The sequence below is a fragment of the Sturnira hondurensis genome, unplaced genomic scaffold (assembly GCF_014824575.4).
Source record: "Sturnira hondurensis isolate 20B ecotype Veracruz unplaced genomic scaffold, ASM1482457v3 Scaffold0006413, whole genome shotgun sequence".
In the NCBI taxonomy this organism is placed as follows: domain Eukaryota; kingdom Metazoa; phylum Chordata; class Mammalia; order Chiroptera; family Phyllostomidae; genus Sturnira; species Sturnira hondurensis.
In genome coordinates, this window is record NW_028079044.1 from 49990023 (window position 1) to 50007644 (window position 17622).

A 17622-nucleotide genomic window follows, 5' to 3' on the forward strand; every position below is an offset into this window, starting at 1 on the left:
CTCCCTTCGGTTCCCTCTGTGTCCGTTCCATGCTGGCCGAGTTGGTGTTATAAATGCTTATGGTGACTATGCACGCATACACCTCTGTAATTATTTCATCTTCTTGCTAGACTGACCCCTGTATCTCTGTAAGTAACTGTCCTCCTGTCTCTGCTACCAATTTCTGCCCTCGAGCTGGTTCTGTCTGGTCCTAGTGGGGCCGCGGCGCCTCTCTCCTTGGTGGCGTTTCCGTGGCGTATTTCCTTCCGCCTGCTCTCTTTCCATGCGGTTTGACCTTTGAGTCTGGAGTGGGTCTGTTGTCCACAGCACGTGCTAGGATCACGTTTCTTAATGGGATGCCGATATCTGCCTTTGAATTGGGTTTTTAATTCATTTATATTTAGCGTAATGACTGGTAAGATAGGATTGACATCCGCCACTTTGCTACATTTTCTGTATGTCATGTCTTTTTTATACCTTACTAGCTCCTTTTCTGTTGAATAGATCTTTTTACTGCATCACTTCAATTCTATTGTCATTTCTTTTTCTAGTTTTTAAAAAATATTTTATTTCCTTAATCTGTCCGGCTGATTGCAATGTACACATTAGCTTGTATTAGCCTTTTTCAGATTTGTACCAACCTAGTTTCAACAGCACACGAGAATTTTGCTTCTCTGTATTCAGGTCCATTCTCACCTCCACCTGTGTGCTGTTACTCTCGAAACAAATTACAGCCTTATGCACCGTGTGCTTATTAGTGCAGATTTATAATTATTTCTCTATGCCATTGTCTTTCAAATAAGATAGAAGAAAAAATTACAACAGAAATACGTTTCTCCTGTCTTCCAAGTACCGATGTTTTTTTGGTGTAGACTCAAGTTGCTCTCTAGTGACCTGCCACTCACCTGACAAACCCCTCTTTGTATTTCTTGTAGAACATGTCTCTGTTTCTGCGTTCTCTCGGTTTTTGCTTAGCTGGAAATATCTTAGTTCCATTTTTTGAAGGATACTTTTGCTGGAGATACCTATTTCCTAGTTGACAGTCTTTCTGCTTTGGTACTTGGCGGTTACAGTCTCACTGTCTTCTGGCCCCAGAGCTCCTCCTGAGGAGTCAGCTTTGGATCTTCGTGTGCACGAAAGCCGGCCTCGCTCTTGCCCACTTTCCTCTCTCTTTCTTCTCAGTGTTTTGAAGATAATGTGTCCAGGTGAGGGCCTTTTTGAGTTCGTCTTACTTGGATTGGTGGAGCTTCTTGGACGTGTAGAATAACATTTTTTTAAAACAAATTTGGGAGGTTTTAAGCCATTATTTCTTCAAATAATGTTTCTACTCCTGTTTCTCTTCACCTTCTGGGTAGCTCCATGCACGTATGTCCCTGTCTGATTGGTGGCCTGCAGGTCTCCGAGACCCTGTGTATTCTCCTCATTTTTCCCCTCTCCCTAGGGCTGGACAGTGTCTATCGATTTGTCTTCAGGTTCACTAGTTTGTTCCTCTGTCTAGTCATGTCGCTGCCAAACCTCTGTGGTGAGTCTTCAGTGTCTGCTGCTACGCTTTTCAATTCAAGAATTTCTTTGAATTTTCAAAAGTCATACCCTCTATTTATATCAGTATTTTCTTTTTGGTGAGGCATGGTTCTCATACTTCTTTTTAGCTCTTTAGACACAGGTTTTCCCTTCGTTCCTTGAATGCACAGGGTCCGGCACAAATAGGCCCCAGTGTTTATTACAAAATCTTCTACTACAAAATCACAAGCATGTCATTCTGTAACATATATCACACCCAGGCACACCATCTGACATTTTAGGTGAAGTGTTCAAATTAAAGTTATAAATTAGTTTGTCACTCTACCAGCCACACTCAAGCAAGCGTAACTTCTGCCAGACCCCGTATTCCAAACAACTGAGTTAAAGTCTCGCCTCGTAAGTCCAATGTCTAAGCTTCCTCAGGGCCCATTGTTATTGCTTATGTGTTTCCTTGTGTGTGGATTATGCTTTCAGTTTTCTTTGCACATCCCATCTTTTTTTGTTTGTTTGTTTAAAACTGGACATTGAGTATAATGTGTCAACTGGAAATCAAATTCTCCTGCCCCCACAGGATTTCTTTTTTGTTTTTATTTTGGTCTAACGGCCTTTTCAAACGAGTATCATGAAGTCTGTATTTGTTGTGGGTTGTCACTGTGTCGCCTTAGTGGTCAGCTAATGACTGGACAGATTCTGCCGAGTGCTTGGAAACTACGTCCCTAGTCCTCGCCAAGAGCATATGGGCGCTGGTGGGAGCATGTCTTCGCTGCGCAACCAGTCAGCTTACAATTAACTCCGCCTCAGCTTTGTCTTTCTTTCTCACTTGGAGCCTCCAGGGCGGCGCAGGGAGAGAGTGCAGGGCCTAGTCAGGCCTCCTGGGCAGGCCCCCGACACTGTGCTTGCACACGGTCTTTCAGATTCCCGGGACGGTCAGAGCGTTTCGAAGCCCAGGTGGACGGACATCTCATTCCCCCACTTTTTCTTGTTAGCCTGTTGTTTGCTCTAGTTTCTCTCCACCTCGGGCAGCAGAAATTTTACGTAACTGCCTCTGATTGCTATCTTCAAATGCGCCCAGAGAAAAGGGGTTTTCATGGGATGAGTCCCAGTGCTCTCAGATACAGACATCCCCGCTTGATACCGTTTTGATGTAGCTCTGCCCCCTGTGGTGGCCCCCAGCCGACTGTTCCCCTGGTGATCGTGGCTGCTGGAGTTCAAGGTGCCGCAGCACCAGCAGTGAGGGCTGGGGCTAGGACAAGTGAAAACATCACAAGACCAAGATTGGGCCGTTTTTAAAAAGTAATAATAATGCTCCCTAGGTCTCTGCAAACCTGTGGTTAATGTCCAGACTTGTGACAATGTTGGTTCTGACTGTTTTTGCCAGTTGTCTCTTGCTTTTGGAGAGTCTTACCCGGTCATTTTTCACTGATGTCTCTGTTGTGTTTTTCTTCACTGTACTTGGATGCATTGTTCAATCAATGCTAGCTGAATTAATAAGGACTCACTGAGAGCAGAATGCCTCGTTCTTTCCAGGCGTTCCTCTGAACGTGTCTGTGCTTGTCCTGTTCTGTTGCAGGACTACGATGACGGATACGGCGCCACGTACGACGACCAGAGTTACGATTCCTACGACCACAGCTACACCACCCCCGCCCAGAGGTAAGAGCCCACCTGCGTGACTGGACCCTAGAACCGCCCGTGTGCCCTTCCTTCCACGTCTGCGCCCTCGGGGGCCAGGACGCTGGTGACCGGCCTGGGAGGCCCCTCCGATGGGGCCTGCTTTGCTTGGGTTTGCTTTAATGGGAGAAACACTTCCTGTCCCACCAGCCAGCGTGTGCTCGTCCCCCAAAGTCCCCATAGGGTGCGAGCAGCGAGGCCGGGGAAACACACGTCGGAGTTCCGAGGAGGAATGTGTCTGCAAAGCCTGGTCCTTCACGTCCTAAGGCCCCAACTCCCCTCGGAAGTGCATGCGCACCCAGCATGGTCCGTGCCTGGGGAAGAAAGCACCAAATGTTTTCTTTCAGAGTGAGAACATTTCCGTTTCATAGCAGACATGTGTCTGTTTTCTAACAACTTTGGATTCCCATTAATAATGAGTTAGTTCGCATTCGTTCTCTACAGAAGTTTTCATTCAGAAATAAATGTTATCAAAGGCAAAATAGCTGTATTGTTACCTCCACTGGTGACACATGTCTGAAATCAGTGTCCATTCCATTCAGAATGTCTCCCTAAATGCCTAGAATCCTCTTGCCTTGTGTTTAAAATTCGCAGTGGGGAATAAGGATGGACAGACACGAAACAGAATCCTGGCTTTACGAAGCGTTAATACTGTGGACTGTGTGCTTATTCTGACAAAGCAGTAACTTGCCTTTGAACTCAGACAGGTACCAGGCAGGGTTTGAACAGACAGGTGCTTTGCTTTGTCCACTCGATCCTGAGATGGACAGGGGTTTTTCAGTGCGTTTTGTGTGTCCTCCTGCCAAGGTGTTTCCTTGTATTACCTGTAACAGCCAGGAACCCTTCAAACGCCGTCTGCCGTCTGGGTTAGCGCAGCCTCCTGCGCCGTGTTTGCGTCTCAGAGCTGCCGGCCCGGTCCACGTGGCGCAGCTCCTGTGACCTTCAGATGGGGCCTTGCTCACAGGACCTCCCCGAAGCATCCAGCGCTTCACAGACAGTGTGGGGCGGCATCGATCAAGGAAAGGGGCGCAGACCAGAAGATAAGGGACTTTGCCAAAAAAGAAAAAAAAACCACACAGGGACCTGATGCATCTCCATCTGTCTGATGATGACATCGAGGCTCAGAGAAGTGAAAGGCAAACCCAGAATGTGGGCCCAGACTGGAAACCCGACGCGGCCGTTCTGCTCTAAGCCGCGAGGACCCGTGAATGTCCTTGATCACCAGCCCTCACCCTTCAGGGCTGAGCTTGGTGCCTGATGCACAGCGGAGTTTCGGTGAATGCCGGCCACATGCACATGAATGCTGTGTGCATCTCAGGATCCAAAACCCCTGTCCATCTCAGGATCGAGTGGACAAAGCAAAGCACCTGTCTGTTCAAACCCTGCCTGGTACCTGTCTGAGTTCAAAGGCAAGTTACTGCTTTGTCAGAATAAGCACACAGTCCACAGTATNCACCAGCCCTCACCCTTCAGGGCTGAGCTTGGTGCCTGATGCACAGCGGAGTTTCAGTGAATGCCGGCCACATGCACATGAATGCTGTGTGCATCTCAGGATCCAAAACCCCTGTCTATCTCAGGATCGAGTGGACAAAGCAAAGCACCTGTCTGTTCAAACCCTGCCTGGTACCTGTCTGAGTTCAAAGGCGAGTTACTGCTTTGTCAGAATAAACATGAATGCTGTGCATGTGGCCGGCATTCACTGAAACTCCGCTGTGCGTCAGGCACCAAGCTCAGTGCCTGGAGCAGGAAGGTCATTGAGATGGAGTCTGTCTCCTTAGAGGACTCACAGACCAGAAGGGAACAAATGGCAGAGTGGTGTGGTGACCCTGCGAGAGTTCTGCGGGAAAATTCAGTGTTTCTGGAAGAAGACAGTGCTGAGTGCGGCTGGGAAAATGGGGGATCTCACTGAGCCCTGAAGAATGAGCAGGTGTCAGCAGGGGGCAGACAAGGCAGCCCACTTCACGGGCAGGAGGAGCAAGGCCCAGAGGCGGGAACAGGGAGCACGTTTGTCTGCATCACCTCATCACCCCGTCACCCCATCACCCTGCTGTCCAGCACAGGGACTGGGATGGCTGGGAGAGGGAGGGACCGACTGCGCATCCCCACCTCGGTGACTGAGGCTTGCCACCAGGGCAGCACGAGGGGACCTGCGAAGATCAGGTGAGGGCAGTGGGGCGTTTAGACTTGGGTCAGAGACATCAGTTAGGGGCCGTCTTGGGGCAGCAGAGCCCATTTAGAGGCTGGCGCGTTACACAGGATGCGTCCTTTGCACGGTGGGGGCCACGGCCCTGAAGGCCACAGCAGCCTGCCTGCCGGGTTCGCAGTGAGCATTTCAGCACCTCTTCCCTGGAGGAGCACCTGGCTGGTGTGAGCACCGCACGCACGCCTCTGTGGGTGCGGAAACCATTGGTAGGCATTCTGAATAGTCATGTAATCCTCATGAGCTGCGAAGTCGATGTCAGTCCTTTTAAAGGAAAACTGTGACTCACAGGCATTGGGTAACTTGCCGAGGACCACGTAGCATGCGGGCGGAGGAGTCGGGCCTGGGCCCGCCTGTCTCACAGTGGCGGCCGTCCTGGGCAGTCAGGCGCTGTGCTGCAGACCGGATGGAGCCGCTCAGTGGCGGCTGGAAGCGGGAGTGGTTTGCGCACTGGGCTGCTTTGCTGGGGTTGCCAGCCCACCCTTCCGCAGGCTCAAGCAACAGGACTTTCTCAGTTTAGAGGCTGGAAGTCTGAGACCAAGGTGTGGCACGTGGTTTCTCTGGAGGCCTCTCTCCGTGACTTCCTGGTGGCTGCCTTCCCAGGGCCCTCTGGGCGCGCACCTCTGCTGTCCCTCTGTGCACCCAGACCTCCCCTCAGGCCCCAGTGGGTGTGGCTCGGTGGTTGGGAGTGTTGTCCCACAGACTGAAAGGTCGCAGGTTTGATCCCAGTCGGGGCACGTACGAGAAGGCAACTGATTGATATCTCTCTCTCTCTCTCTCTCAGTCTCTCTTGCTCTCACTCAAAGCATTGAAAAAATGTCCTCAGGTGAGAATTTAAAAAAATTTTCCTATGAGTGTACCAGACAGTTTGGACCAGGCCCCAGGCCAGGCCTCATTTTGACTTCATCATGTCCTTGAAGGCCCTGTCCCCAACGGGGTCACATTTCCAGGTGCTGGGTGTTAGGGCTAAAATGTAGGATCTCAGGGGTCGGGGCGCAATTTGGTCCATAAGATGCCTACATGATAATATTGGTTTAAGTACGCCGCCGTATGTCCCTGAATTAGAAATTTCTACTATAACTCAGGAGAGCAACCATTCGAATCATCTCCAGGGTCAAAGTGGAGAAAAATCCCAGTCGCCATTACCTCCAGTGACGGAGCATTTACTCGGTGCTTGGTACGTTCCAAGGACGTCACAGGAATTCTCCCTTCCCTGTGAGCAGGCAGTCCCTGGCCTTCTGCAAAATCCTGGTCTCAGCATGCCAGTCCGGGGCGTGTGCTCAGAGAGCCTCAGTCTCTTACGCAAACCCACAGGCCAGGCAGTGGTTCAAATCCACGCTGGCCCAGAGCATTCTCTCTTGTCCTCCGCTCTGCTGCCTTGCAGCTCCCCTCGTGTTAGGGGTTGATTTCCGCTGCCAGAACCCCTTCTGTTGGTGTGTCCCATGGACAGAGCTCAAAACTCGAAAACTTGGTGGTGCTTCCAAGCCCCTCAGGAGTCTACCTCCATCTGAACTGGTAGTGTTGTCCCCATCCGACTGGAAGTTGTTTAATGAGCCCTAAGGACACCACCGATCCTGCGTGTTAATGCTGCCAAGATGAGTGAAGCGAAGAGCTTGGTTTTTCTAGTTTTACGTGAGATCCTTTGGGCAAATAACACCCCTCGCAAAGAGCAAACAGACGTGGTCGTCACTCAGTAATAGATGCGTAGCTCCATGTCGCACCGGTGTCCTGCAGGCTAACGTTCCCGATTCTCACACTCGGGTTCTGTCACACACATTTCATGTGTCAGCAGTTCTCTCACCACTTGGAAGTACGTTCCCGGTTGTGGTTGATGTGGTTCACTCCTGCTGCAGAATTCTTGACGTGGTCTCCTCGTAGATGGCAAAGCTGTTGTGGAAGTGTTCTCTGGGCCGAGCAGAAGTGCATTCTGTCCACCACAGTGGCCACCGGCGTGTGGCCTTGGTGGCCAGTCCAAGTCCGGAGGTGCTGCAAGTGGAAAACACGCACCACGCCCCAGAGAATGTAAAGTCCGTATCTTACTCAGATGAATTCCGCCTGTTCCTTGTTCCTTCCCTCCACGTAGTCACTAGAAAACTTGAAATAGCAGATTTTTCTCGGGAGCCCAGAGGTAAAGCTCCGGGCTGTGTCGCCGGCACCCCACATGGGGCAGAGTCTGTGGTTGGGGCCCACAGGGGCCAGCCAGTCAGCTCTCCTACTGCAGAAAGTGACTCGGGGGTGCCCCCTCCTACTCGTCCTTTAAAGTGTCCCTTCGGATGTTGTGTGTGTGTGACGTGGGGCCTGTCGATGCCACAGGATATGTGTTACCCACATGCTGTCACAGCTGCTGGTTCAGGGATGGCTTTCCCGGAGCACAGGGGTCATCAGACATGCTGTAGTGGCCACATGTCTGACAGACCTGGGCTCCGATCCCAGCTTCAACACTCACTGAGCCTGTGACTTTGGGCAAGTTGTCTCTCCCTGGTCAGCCCTGCCTGAGTTGGTGCCGTAGAGGTGACCTGGAGGTTGCAGGAGGTTGCAGGAGGCGGGAGAGCACACAGTCCCTGAGCAGCGGGTGGAGGGAGGCGGGCCGTTCATGAGCCCTGCTAGGCCAGAGGACTCAGTGAGGCGACTTCCGGGGGGAGCTCCGCGCTGGGAACCTGGGCCCTGCCCTCCCCCTGCAGCTCCAGAGGGACTGAATAGCCCCCTCTCCAGGCGTGGTCTGCAGAAGCAGGCACCAGTCCATCTGAAGGACTGTGGGGAAAGGTCCACCAGGAGCTGGGCAGTGGTGCCTGGTGGGGGCTTCTCTCCAGGCAGCTGGTCAGGGCCCATGCTTGTGGTCCTGGGGTTGGAAGGTGAGCCGCCCCTGTTCAGTGAAGGCAGGTACAGCAGGACAGAGGGTGGCAGGCTGGCCTGGGCGTGGCACCCGCTGTGGGCGAGGCTCCTTGCAGGGCTGACTGTTCAGCTTCGTGAGGGCAGTCGCTTCGTGGGAGCTTTGCTGCAGACACAACAGTTTCTCAGGGGGCTTTACAGATTAGGAATCCACCCTGCCCCCCGCCCCCCCACCAGCTTTCAAATATCTTGCATTAAAGTGAGAGCACAAATGAGAGTCCCCTCGGAGTGCTGGAGAATTCGGTGGAGTTCAGCCACATTTCCCCATTGATTTCTGTACCGATCCTGATAGCACTGATATTGTTGTGTAGAACAAAGCATTGTTTATCTGACTTCGTGCGATTAATGAGTAACAAGCTGTCCACGGCCTCCGTGCACAGAAATACGGCTGTTTCTTTGCAGTATTGGAATAGTTCCAGTATCCATGGGCTCAAAATAGTTACCGATGACTTCCTGTGGGTGTGCAGCCCCTGACTGGCTCTCGTGAATAAGAAAGAGTAGGTGGTAAGGGACCCCTGACATCCGGGACCTGCCCCTCCCTGGACAGGACTGGAGCCTTCACAGAAGCCATGGTTTTTGCTCCAGGAAACCCTTTGGAAACAGATTCATTTTGTTCTAAAGTAAGGGATTCATTTTCACTTGCTGCCTTGTTTGCGATCCTAATAATGACAGTTTGCAGCATGGTGACTGCAGCTTACAGGATACTGCATCGAGTTCCAGACATCCGCTGCAGAAGGTGGGCTTCAGGGGCGCCCACCACGCAGAAGAGGTGGTTGTGAGAGGGCACGCTGGTGAGCGTGGCCACAGCAGTCGCTCCGCTCGTTTTCCAGGCTTTGTGCACACACCTTACATGCAGTTTTCATTTACAAAAATCACAATAGTTTGGTCTGTGTTTCTGAGTAGTTGCAAGCTCTCCAAAGAAACATTTGGTTCCTTTAGTGACATAAAGAAGTGGAACAGGAGGGATTCAAACAAGTGCTAACAACCCTCCCAGCGCACGGAGGTGGCTGGGTGTGTGGTGGAAATACCAGTGCCTGGACAGCTGTAACACTGACACGCTAACGCCCCACAGCACTGTGTGGTTTGACTGCTCTTCAAGAGCATGTTTCACTTTGTCCTCCAAAATCACTATGATTTTTGTGAAAACACTTGACAGTGACTGGAGAAAAGAAACGAGAAATAATAGCTGCCAGTTTTGGAGGATCTATTAAGTCCGGCACTCAGCCGCCCGTGTCCTTTGTGTGCTCTCTCGTGTTTCCATGGTGGGCCTGCACGCTCGGCCTCTCACGCGCAGCCGTTGAGGGCTGGGGTGTTCAGCCACGTTCTCCAGAAGGCACAGCTGCCGGGAACTAGACCGGGGCCTCCGTCGGACTCTGCACACAGGGTCTAGCTGAGAAGATGTTTTCGGAATACAAAGCCATCGACCTGTTTTGGGGACAGAGCAGTACCCCTTTATCCCGATAAGCAGCCTGGCGGAAGCTGTCGGAGGGAGCTGCGGGGATGGGCACTCGGGGTGCGTCCTCGACGCCGATGCCACGGAAAGCAGCGAGACAGAGACCCCGTTGCCCAGCCCTGTCCTCTGCTTCGCTGCCGCGTGTGCTGGCTGCTCTCGTCTGATACACCCAGCACTGTCCTCTCCAGAGCTGGCCTGTCTGGAAGAAGTTGGGGATTTTCACTTTGGAAATGACCTGCTGTTTAACTCAAGTTGTGGCCATTTAAATGGCAGTAAAACTACCATTTGGAAGGTACTGCTGAGTCGTATCAGGGTTGGCACTTTCAGACGTTCAAAGGGGATGAAGATTGGCCGGAGTGAAGGGTTTTTAATCATGCCTTGTAAAATGTTTGCCAAACGTATTTCACCCGACTTGGTCCAACTCCTTTCGGCCCAGCTGCTGTGAAGGAGGCCGTCTGCGCCGATGAGGCAGCGAGCGAGCTCTCGGCCAACACGCTGCCCCCACGGTGCTGTGTGGACAGGGCGGAAAGCACAGACGCCGCCCCGAGCACAGAATAAACCTGCAGATAGATACTCCGAAGATGGCTACAGTGCCCCGGGGGCCCGTGACCTCCCCTGGCCCGGGGAAGGGGGCCCCTCACAGGGCTGTTGTTAGGCTAAAGGAGTGCCTGGCACTGTCTGCCTGTCAAATCAGTGACTTGTCGTCCGAGAAGCTACCAAGGAAGACCAGGTTTACCCCCAAGTTCGTACCAGGGCGGGAGTGAAGACGGGACTGGACATGAGTGAAACTGAACACCAGCAGTGGAGGAAAGCAGCACTGCAGCGCAGCGTGGGCCTTCTGACCGGGCTGTCGCTGTTGCCGTCGCTGGACTGGTGGACCGATGGGGTGAGGAAGGTCAAGTGGGACGTCCAAAGTCAGCGCCGGCCTGCAGGCGGGCTGCGGGTCCGCAGTTCTGTGGACGTCACTTGTGTGTTGGGACAACAGGAGGCTCTTCTTAACGCACTGCGAGTAGGGTATACAGTCTCCTAGTGACTTCCTGCCTGCGACTTCGTAGTGAAGTAGTTCTCCGGCCCTCATCTGCCTCTTCACAGCTCTTCGCCGTTGAGGGCACCCGTACCCGGCACAGGGCCTGGGACGTCGAGACCGCTCAGTAAGTGCCATGTAGTGGATGCGTATGGGCGGGTGGAACGTTACTTCACGTCGGTAATTTTGGAACAGCATGGGCATTCCCACCCGAATGTCTCGATGTTAAATTTGAATGTAAATACAGTTGCTGCGCGGAGTGTACTTGAAATTTTTTAAATTCTACATATCTGAAGAATGAGGCTGGATTATCTGATATGCAAGTTGGTCAAGTTACTGTGCTACCAGATTTTCCAGAAACACTGAGAACCATTTGCTGGCCTAGCACCGTCTCCCAGGTTTGTTGACGATCCCATACGCACTCGGAGAGGGTCCTTGCGCTGTTCACGTATGTGACATTTCACATGCACAAACGCTGCTTGTTGCAGCTAAATTTCCTTAAAGGGTGGTACGGAGGGGCTTTGCAATCCAACCACCAAATGTGTCTATCAGAAATCTCCCTCCCAAGGCTCCTCAGTGTAGCAGTGTCGGCTGCAAGAACACGTTCGAGACCCCACAAACGAGTCCCGTTAACGCGTGGTCTCACGGAATGTGCCGTGGACTGCTCCTCCGAGCCCGTGGGCCATTTCAGAGGGTGTGGGAGGGGCCAGAGACTCCAGTCCCAGACACTCGCGCCCTGGCGGTGGTGCAGTCGGACTTGGGTGTACACAGAGAGAAATGCAAATAAATGGATGCCGAGCCTGGACTTTATTTAGTTCACTGTGCAAAAAATCTTTTTGTGTGTCTTAAACGTGTCGGTACATGTTTTGTTCTTTGGGAATCAGTTCTCGTCCGCTTCCCCAGCCTCCCCCTCACTTGGGGACTGTCACAACTTTCCCGGCCACCCTGGGCTGTGATGGCTATGTTCTGTCACATTCCAATATATAGTTTTGATGTTTTGTGCAAAGAATTCTTGTTAAGATCGCTTGGGATGTCTGGTGATGATATATGTAGTTGATACATTTTTTAGAATCTTTTGCCAGAAATATAAGTCACAAAAGTGCATCTGTTCCCTAGTGTTTCTTCATAAGAAATCTTAGTTCTAAATGTTAGTGTTTCTGGGAAGTTGATTTATCGTTGAAATTAACAGCCTCAGTAGAAGGACTGGAGCTCAGGTCCAAAGACAGGTCTCGCTCTGGACCCTGCTCTGTGCTTTACTGTGGGCCCTGAGCAAGCCCGGTGCACCTTCCGCAACCTGACGCTTCATTAACACAGTGAAAGGGCAGAACAGTGCTTCCCTTCCTGGGAATTATGTGAAGTTGCGAAGTTGCGGGGGACTGTGCACACGGAAGGACGATCTTCGTTATTGTTGTGTTTTTGTTCAGACTTGGGTCAGTAAAGGTCAGGTCCTCACGCTGCGCAGAAGTGGGTCCTGTCACATCAGAGTGAGCGCTCGGGAGAATGTTGCTCCAAAGAACCTCTGCTTTAATAATATTGGTAACAGCTGTCCTCGAATGAGGGCCTGAGAGGGTAACACCGTGTCTTATTTAAACCTCACAGCAAGCTTATAGAAGATTTGTTTCTAAAACTAGTTTGTAGAAAATCGAATTAACTTCACCTAAGCTTACACACAGTAGACTCGGCAGCCTAGATTCTGAGATCATTCGTTTGACCCCAGAGCCTGGCTGGCTCTTACCTCTCAGCTCTGCTCTGTCTCCCACACGGATTCCAGTAAGACGAGCCCCTGCTGAAATGGGAGAGTTCGACCACGTAAGGAAAGTAAACGTAGTCCCTCAGGGGCCGCAGCAAGCAGGAAGTCGCCCTCCTCCGATGCTCATGGTTCACTGCGTGTGTGTGTGTGCATGCGTGCGCCCACCCAGGCCACCAGGGGGGCACTGAGACCTTTCTTCTTCCGGGAGGCGTCCCCCTGTCCCTGGAGCTGGTTCAGGACCCGCCTCTGTGCCTTTCAGAGGGACCCTGGCCTCTCAGAAACGTGGGCTCCATTGCCCTGCATGTGTGTGTCTGACTTGCACACTGAACACGTTTTAGCACCAAGGCCAGGTCTTGTTTGCTCACCGCCGCGTCCCAGTGCCCGGCACATAGTGGGTGTTCCGGAAACAGCTGCCAAACAGAGGTTAGCAGAGCAGGCAGAGTCTGGACCCTGTCAATCCCAACTAAGACATCTTTCTCAAGAGACAATGTAAAAAGTGAGTTTCTCCTTAAGTGGTAGAAAAGTGTTGTTGTTTTTTTTAACCTAAATTTCCAAAAGAGAGACAACACCTGAAGGCGAGTTTGTTGTAAAGGCAAGAGAGGGTGTGTGCGGAGTACCCAGCAGCACGCGGCTTCCGGTGGGCTCGTGAGCAGCGAGTCTGGTGTCTGTGCTCAATCCTCAGGAGTGGGTCCGTCTGCCCCACACTTTGCACCAGGCAGGCACGGTGGAAGTGGGTCCCCAGCAGCACAGGCTGCCCCCGGTGCCCCCTGCAACCCCGTGGAGAACAGGAGAGGAGCCGGGTTCTGAGGGTCTCTTCAAAGCCAAAGGTTGAACACAAAAGGAGAACTTTCTAGGATGAGCCGATGCCCCGAAGGTTGGCCTCCGCCCTCCGGTCTGGCCCAGTGCCTGTCAGCTCCTGTGCGGGGCAGCAAGGCCTGACCCGGGACAGCAGCAGCTCTGGATGGCCACCTGCACAGACCTCGCAGGGTCTGGTCCTAGCGGACTGTGCCTGCGTGCGGGCTGTTGTCTGGTGTGGTAGTTGTTGCATAGAGAGGGGGCGTCCTGGACTCAGTGATGACAGCAGGGTCAGGAGTAAGCAGCCACATCTTTTGTGCAGACTGAGTGCGAGGCTGCCAGGGAAAAGTGGTTTGTGTGTGTGAACTAATGGGACCATCCCTCTTTCACTGTCACCCTGTCATCGAAGACACAGCCACAGAATTCAGTCCCCCTCTCGGGGTTTTACTGGGCACCGAGCTGCGTCACGTGCTTGCAGGAGCCAGGGCTCCAGGAAGGGGCGGCTGCCCAGGCGACCGCTGTGGGTGCAGGGCGGTACCGGCACCACACGAGCCCTTAGTCCGGACTCCGAGCTCGGCCCCCGCACTTCCTGTCCAGGTGGTCTCACCCCGTGCCTTTTACACGCGGCGACTCTGCATGTGTGTCTCCGCATGTGTGTCTCCCTCTGCCCCCTGGGCCCCCCGTGCCTCTCCTGGGGAGGGTCCGAGAGGCCTCTCAGCCCCGCCCGGCCCCAGGCAGACTCCAGTGCTCCTGCCCCAGGAGCCTGTGCTGCCAGGTGCTGCCCATCTCAGTGAGCGGTGGCACTGGGTTCCTTGGCGCCACGGGCACATCCAGGAACTTGCCCTCTCATTCGGCATCGAACAGCAGAGCCCTTCAGTAGCCCGCATGACCCCGCATGACCCCACATGACCCTGCGTGGCCCCCCTCCGCCCTCCCTCACCGTGGTCCCCCTTGTCCCCGCTGCTTCGGCCACACCACCTTTCTGACCCACAAGAACGTGCCCACGTTCCGACTTTGGCAGGGGACGGTCTCCCTGCCCAGAACACTGTGCCCGCAGAGAGTATTCGCTGAGCTGGAGCCTCAGCGCCTGTGACGGCCTCTGCCGAGTGCTCTCAGCCTGGGTGGGAAGGCAACCCGGTGGTCCTGCTCCCCCCCGCCCCGCCAGGGCTTCACCTCAGCCACTGTGTGTGCCTGACTCACTGGTTTCCGTCTGGTTCACCCAGTGCAGCGTGAGCTTTAATCGTGGGTTGGTTTTGCTTTTTAAAGAGTTTTAAGTAAATTGAACACGTGAATGAGTGAATGGATGAAATGCTGGGCTGCTGGGGCCCAGAGTCACCCCCCCCCCCCCCCCCCCCCCCCCCCCCCCCCNCCCCAGAGTCCCCCCCCCCCCCCCGCCCCCCCGCCCCCACCAACCCATGCAGGGCAGCCTTCCCCTCCCCGGGTGCTTGCACACTCACGGCTGCAGGAGGGTGGGCGGCGATGTTTGCACATGGGCTGCCAGAACCATGACAAGACTTAGCAAGTTAGGCGAATGTGTTTCTCCTGTAGGATTTACAGGAATCTAAACTGTTATTAATGACAGAGTAATATTCAGATCTTAACATGTTTTACAAAGTAAGATGACTTTAAATGTTTAACAAGTTTCGTTGATTGTTTTAAGTTACTGATTTATTAGTAAAGAAGAAAAAGATCTGTTTTCTGATCCACCATTTAAAAATCCTATTCTGCTCTTGCAAAAAAAGTGGGAGACCAGTGAACTACTGTTTAAAAAATATTTCCATGGTGTATGTACTTAACACCGGCCCATTTCTTAAAACAGGACTCCACTGTAAAGTGAAACTTTTCTCAGGTCTTAACTTGAACAGGGAGCAGGAACAATTCCTCAAATTGTTTTAAGCCCTATTTTCCACTTTTTTTTTATACTGAATCTTTAGCAACATGGGGTAAAATTACTTTTAAAACTTGCTGATTTCCCCTCCCGTCAGCCTTGTGGTGCGCACTGTTCCAAGCAGTGGGCCCTAACATGTGAACAGCATGAACCCAAAAATCAGCCCCGAGAGTCTAGGAGCCGAGGGTGGTCCTGAAGCATCCTCACAGGAGAGGGGGCCTCTGACTAAGGGAGACACTGTGTCTGGCCCTGTAAATGGAACATTTAGGTGTTCCAGTTAGTGGCAAACACATGCAAGTTTTCATCCTTAAAGAGAATTATTTATTTCAAACCTAAGGGTACATTTGTTTTCTTACATTCTTTGCATCAGAGGAGAACACCCAGTTTAAGAACCTGGAGCTATTCCGATGTTAAAGCCGCCCCTGTGGTTTCCTGTCCTCCCTGACTTTTCCCTGCTGGCCTGGCCCCTGAGGACGGTCCCATCCCAGTGGTGACCGAGGCTGAGCGGCCGTAGGGATGGGCTCTGTCCTGGGCTGGCTGTGCAAGAGCGCGCGTGCCCAGCGGTGCTGCATGGGCAGGGAGCACTTCCAGGTGTGAGGACCTGCTCTAGGCCCGTGTGCACACTCCTGCCCCCCTCACACACTGCTGCTGCCGCCGCACTTCCCAGGGCCCGGGGGAAGGAGGCTGTGGGTCTCACGGCCCCTTTTCAACTCAAGTTAGTGAGGGCCATGGGGCGCTTCAGTGCGCGTGGTTGTATCGCTGTTGGTCGTGTCAAACTTAGCACAGAAGGGTTCAAAGACAGGGTTTTCGTCATGAAGTGTAGAACCATAATCAACCCATTGCGTGTTGGTGTAAATTATTTAATGGAAAAATAACTTTTCATAAAAAAATCAGTAAGAATTTTGGCACAGTTCCATATTTTTGCAAATCTTGTAAATGTCTGGCTCAATAGAAGCTGGCTGGACCCTTTCATCAGCTTCTGCATGCAGTCAGGGGGGTGTGGTGTTTCCAGTGACGTTGTTGGAATGACGAGCAGGTGGTTGGAAAAGGAAGGGGTGTTCTGCTAGCCCTTCAAGGAGCTGTGGGTGTTCTCTGCGCCCAGACCTGGCAGGTGGCCGTGCCTGAGACACTGGTCACCGTGTGTATCTGGAGCCACCCCAGCACACTTCGCGCACACTGTTGGATTACAGTGCCCGCCGCCTTATGGGCGTGGTAACACCATGCACGGGTTGTCTGAGAGATACTGGTTCGCCGAGTTAGGCTTGTTTTTACCAGGCTGTGACGCATCCTGCAACGTAAAAAAAAGTCTGATTTGTGTTTATCACCACCAGTGTAGTGTTCTGCACTGCAAACGAAAAAGGACTTCCAGTGAGGATGAGGAAGGAAGGCGGGCCAACAGGAGGGACTCGGAACATACATGGGCTTCACCTGCCCCTTGGGAAACATCCTGTGAAGGGACAGAAGGAGGTCATGAAAGATTCCTGAGGACGTGGAAGCAGATGAGCCCAGATCCCTGAGAAGGACAGAATGGGATGAGACGCTGTTCGGGAGGAGGGCTCTGTTGCCGTGGAGGGAGGACTTGGCCCCCACACCCGTGGCCGTGAATGAGGGTCACACAGAGGCTGATGGAAGAGCTGCCTTCGCAGCTGCTCCGTCGCTCGAGCCTCTGACCCACGAGTGCTCCGTAGTGTCTGTGCCCAGATTAAAGCTGTACCAGTACAAAGCCACCCCTCAGTGCCGCCTGCAGGGGACCGGAGCCCCAAACACGGAGCCCACATTGCTTACACGCCGGTGCCTTCCCTGAAACCACCAGAGGACCGCTGCTGGACATGGGGACATCGTCATCCACAGACAAGAATCTCACCTGCAAAGATTAACACACACCCCAGATTACTACGAATGTAACCAACCAGTAGACTCAACTGGCTGAAAAACCAACAGCTTGAGAGAACTGAACTCAGAGACTAGGAAGTGATTGTAAGGTGAGTCATTCAATCTTCTTGTGCATAAGGAGGCATCTCGTCTGTACAGGCCAAACCACTCAAGGAGTCCCGACTCGCACAGCCAACAGATGGCTGACCCGGCTACCGGGGGCCCCAGAGGGTGAGCGCTGACAGCGTGGGAGAAAAACAGAGGGAAGGCGGAGCCCCAGGCAGGAAGCAGCCTCGCTGGGGCCACCTGGATGGGACTGCAAAGGGAACGGAGGGGCGGAGAGAGGATTTTGATGAAGAAGACGACATCGAGGAGTCAGAGAAACACACGTGATTCTCCACATCCGGAGGGCGTGCCAGGTGCCGAAACACCTGGTGACTGGTGTGCCTCCGAAGGACGTGGACATGAGATAAGAGGAGAACAAGTGCTTTTAGCAAACAGACTCGTGCGACTTCCCTGTTGAACGGATCAACTCCAGCCTCCTCTGAGGTTCAGATGAGGAGGGGGCCGCCGAGTGTGG

General features: G+C 52.9%; 1 protein-coding gene across 4 annotated transcripts in view; it reads left to right on the forward strand.

Annotated features, from left to right (window-relative positions):
* KHDRBS3 (KH RNA binding domain containing, signal transduction associated 3) overlaps positions 1-17622 on the forward strand; it is a 116038-nt gene that overhangs the window by 87123 nt on the left and 11293 nt on the right. For all 4 annotated transcript variants that reach the window (XR_005066841.1, XM_037048594.1, XM_037048595.1 and 1 more), the window contains one exon: positions 3071-3153. Coding sequence is in view for 3 of the 4 variants with exons in the window: in XM_037048594.1 (XP_036904489.1) it covers positions 3071-3153 (83 nt within the window). In the remaining variant the exon portion in view is untranslated. The remainder of the gene's footprint in view (positions 1-3070; positions 3154-17622) is intronic.